This window comes from Chenopodium quinoa, unplaced genomic scaffold (genome assembly GCF_001683475.1).
Source record: "Chenopodium quinoa cultivar QQ74 unplaced genomic scaffold, ASM168347v1, whole genome shotgun sequence".
NCBI classification, from domain to species: Eukaryota; Viridiplantae; Streptophyta; class Magnoliopsida; order Caryophyllales; family Amaranthaceae; genus Chenopodium; species Chenopodium quinoa.
Window position 1 is genome coordinate 48,609 of NW_018744280.1, and position 3,875 is coordinate 52,483.

At 42.0% G+C, this 3,875-nt stretch overlaps 1 protein-coding gene across 1 annotated transcript; it reads left to right on the forward strand.

Moving 5' to 3' along the window:
- The first annotated feature begins 638 nt into the window (after nucleotides 1–638).
- Nucleotides 639–3,506, forward strand: LOC110694934. The gene is made up of 4 exons (XM_021872129.1): nucleotides 639–776; nucleotides 2,617–2,856; nucleotides 2,953–3,087; nucleotides 3,177–3,506. Exons 1-4 carry the CDS (start codon nucleotides 639–641, stop codon nucleotides 3,489–3,491), a joined length of 828 nt encoding a protein of 275 aa, XP_021727821.1. The 3' UTR covers nucleotides 3,492–3,506.
- The last annotated feature ends 369 nt before the right edge of the window (nucleotides 3,507–3,875 follow it).

The following is a 3,875-nucleotide window of genomic DNA, read 5'->3' on the forward strand; positions in this document are numbered from 1 at the left end:
TCCATTTGGCACTCTCAGTACCCAGTATAGCACATGGCCGGTACTGTTAGTGATCTACAATTTGCCTCCTTGGTTGTGCATGAAACGGAAATACATAATGCTTTCTCTATTGATATCGGGGCCAAGGCAACCTGGAAACGACATAGATGTTTATCTTGCGCCCCTTGTTGATGATTTGAGAAAGATGTGGGACGAAGGGGTTTCTATTTTTGATGCTCATAAGAATGAGATGTTCACATTGCGTGCAGCTCTTATGTGGACCGTTAATGATTTTCTTGCGTATGGCAACTTGTCCGGGTATAAGAACAAAGGGAAAAAAGCATGCCCCATTTGTATTGATGGTACGCCAAGCAGGCGCCTTGATCATTCTCACAAAGAGGTGTACTTGCGCACCCGAAGGTTACTCAGGCGCGATCACCCGTACCGTAGGCAGAAAAAGGCTTTCGATGGGACAGTGGAAGAGGGGACTGCTCCTAGGGTTGACTGGTGAAGAGGTTTACGCTCGAGTAAAGGGTGTACGAACAGTCTTTGGGAAATCAGAAAAAGCGGCGGAGTCAACTGCTCTCTTTAAAAAAGAATCAATCTTTTGGTTGCTCCCGTACGGGAAAGAACATGACGTTAGGCACTGTCTTGATGTAATGCATATAGAGAAGAATGGTTGTGATGTTCTTGTGGGAATGCTGATGAATATTCAAAGCAAGACAAAGGACGGAAAGGGTGCACGGGACGATTTGAAAAAGATGGGGGTTCGTCCAAAATTTTGGGTTCAGCAAAGGGTTAGTAAGGGAAAGGAACAGGAAAAGGAAAATGAATTGAGTTCGAAAACATAAAAAGGGGAAGAGCAAGGGAAAGGGAAAGGCCACGGATGCGTCGAAGAAGAAAAAATGAGGGAAAAGCCAAGGAGGGCAAGGCCTATTTACCTCCGGCTTGCTACACATTGTCAAGGGTAGAAAAACGGATGTTTTGTGCATGTCTGTATGGCATTAAGGTTCCATCAGGGTACGCATCTAACATGAAGAGATTTGTATCCTTAAATGGAGAATTGAAGCTGACAAGTATGAAATCCCATGATTGTCATGTTCTGATGCAAGTTTTCCTACCAATTGCAATACGTGGTATTTTATCAAAGCACATGCGGGTAGCTATTACAAGCCTCTGTTCGTTTTTCAATACAATATGCAGCAAAGTGCTTGATCCTTGTACACTTGATGCTTTACAGGCGGATGTGGTTGTGACTTTGTGCAAATTTGAGATGTACTTCCCACCCTCGTTTTTCGACATAATGGTGCATTTGATTCTTCATTTGGTGCGTGAGATTAAGTTATGCGGTCCAGTGTTCATGCGGTGGTGCTATCCTTTTGAAAGACATATGGATACATTGCAAGATAAAGTCAGGAATCGGGCTCACCCGGAAGGAAGTATGATTCAAGGGACCGTGGCTGAGGAGGTCGGTAATTTTGTGGCCGACTATATAGCCGTTGCTAAACCTATTGGTATTCCTACTTCTCGACACGAAGGGAGACTTGATGGTCATGGCACAATCGGGTCGAAACGAATGTCGCCTGATCAAGATAAGTTCTTACAAGCGCACCTATATGTGTTGCACCATGTTGCAGATGTTCACCCATATTTAGACGAGCACATGGCTAGTTTGCGTGATGAATTTCCATCGAAAGGTGAACGGGCACTTATGCATTTGCATAATAAGAAGTTTGTGAGCTGGTTTCGTGATCGAGTGATGGGTGGAAAGTATGAGAGTGTCACAGATACAGTAAGATGGCTTGCTTATGGTCCTAGGGATGACGTTCGCTCATTTGAGGGATATGACATAAATGGGTACACATTTTGGACTGAGCATCAGGATTTGAAATCATCCTTGACCCAAAACAGTGGTGTAACTCTTGTGGCATCGTCAAGGGAGTTTGCAAGTGCTAAGGATAAATCACCTGTTGATGCAGAGTTGTCATACTACGGTCGAATTCAAGAAATATGGGAGCTTGATTATTGTGACTTCACGATTGCTCTTTTCCGGTGTAAGTGGGTTGATAATAACAGGCGTAACGTCAAACATGATGACTTTACTCTTGTAGATCTTGGCCACCTGAATGATAGTGCTGAACCATTCATCCTTGCATCTCAAGCCAAGCAAGTGTTTTACGTAAGTGATCCAGCCGACTCAAAATGGTCTATTGTGCTAGCCGGCAAAAGAAGAATCCTTGGCGTTGGAGATGTCGAGGATGAGGAAGAATATGATGCGTTTGATGACTCAGCACCTTTCACTGTTCCTAGACCTATTGTACCAAATGAGATAGACGACCAAGCCAATTACATGCGATCAGACCACGACGAAGGAATATTAGATTGAGGTACTATTTTTTGTTAGTTTGAAATTGTAGGCGTCGAACGTATTATTAAATCACATTTTTAGGTGAAAATGAATGAAATTGCTAACTTACTTGCCCATTTTTCTTATTTTCTTTTAAATGAATGAAGTAACTTAGTTCCCCATTTTCTATGTTAATTTGTATTATAATTCAGCAATTATATTTGATTATAAATTTACCTTATAAATTTATTTATATTACAACTAATAACATGTTATGTTTGTAATGACAGGTTTTACATCTCATGGCGGATGATCACTACCGTATTGGAGTGGAGGATGTAGAGGATGATGATGATGATTCATCTGGGGTTGGGGACGAGTTGTATGATGTGAACAAGGAGCCTAATTTGGGTGAGGCAGAAGATCAGGCTCAAGATGTTTTGGATCGTATGCTTGATGAGTTTGAAATTGCAGCTGAACAAGCGCCTCTATCGAGAATGCAATGTCTGAGTCGTTCGGCGAGGACCAAAGTGGAGGGGGGTGAAGGGACCAGCGCAGAAAAAGCTGAGGGGTCCGACTACAAGTTTCAAGAAACCTGTCGGTCCAATGGTCTTGGAGTATGACAGGTAGGACAACCTACAGGCAAATGGCGTCGTCAGTATGCTGTTCAAGTTGGGATTTGTGCGCGCAAAATCCCCATTACTCTTCGTTTGAGCGACGTACCTATTGGCTTGATAGACACGTTTTGGAATGATACACGGGTAAGTGATTTGTTTCCACATTTGTAAATTCCTTCACTTTATTGTTATTTAATGGGCAAACTAATAATGACTGTTATTTGTGCTTGCAGAGTCTATTTAACATTCCAAATGAGTACGCCAAGCGAAGGGTGTTTGAATCCTTACTTGCGACAAGATTCAGAGGGTTCAAGACCACCTTAGTTCGTCGGTTTATCACAAAGAAGCTTGTGAGAAAACCAAAGAACAAGAAAGAAGGTGGCATGGATGAAGAAGTCATCGATGAAGAGAAACTCCCATGGCAAATATGGCCTAGTGTATCAAAGGAAGATTGGGATGCTTTCGTTCTTCAAAAAAGCAAAAAAGAAGCAATTGTAAGTTCAAGTAACTCTGATGACAATTGTAAAATATATTTAATATTTTGGTAGTTTTGAAACTAATATGTCTAAATATGTAGGAAATAAGAGAGCAGAATTCCAAGAATGCATTGCAGAAGCAATACTACCATCGTATGAGGTGTATGACGTATGATGAATGGAGGGAGACGTGGGTGAGTGAGGGAGTATACCCCACTTCGCTACTAGGGTCTCCACTATGCCCTCTGACTCCACGACCAGTACTTTGGTGAGTCGTGCTGGAGATTTCTTCTGTTCTTTGCATTCTCGTGACAAGAAAACCGGAAAATGGTCCATCAAGGCTCCGGAAACAAAAGAAATGGCAGATAAACTTGTAAGCAACTATGAATTGTGAACTGCATGAATCTGTTGTATATATATCACTTTACATAAACACTAACTTGATGTTGCCTTTTT

Coding starts and splice junctions, on each gene's coding strand:
- LOC110694934 (XM_021872129.1), top strand. CDS start 639: ATGCATATAGAGAAGAATGGTTGTGATGTTCTTGTGGGAATGCTGATG. Junction 777..2,616: donor AATTTTGGGTTCAGCAAAGG/GTTAGTAAGGGA, acceptor TTGTAATGACAG/GTTTTACATCTCATGGCGGA. Junction 2,857..2,952: donor GTCGTTCGGCGAGGACCAAA/GTGGAGGGGGGT, acceptor GGAGTATGACAG/GTAGGACAACCTACAGGCAA.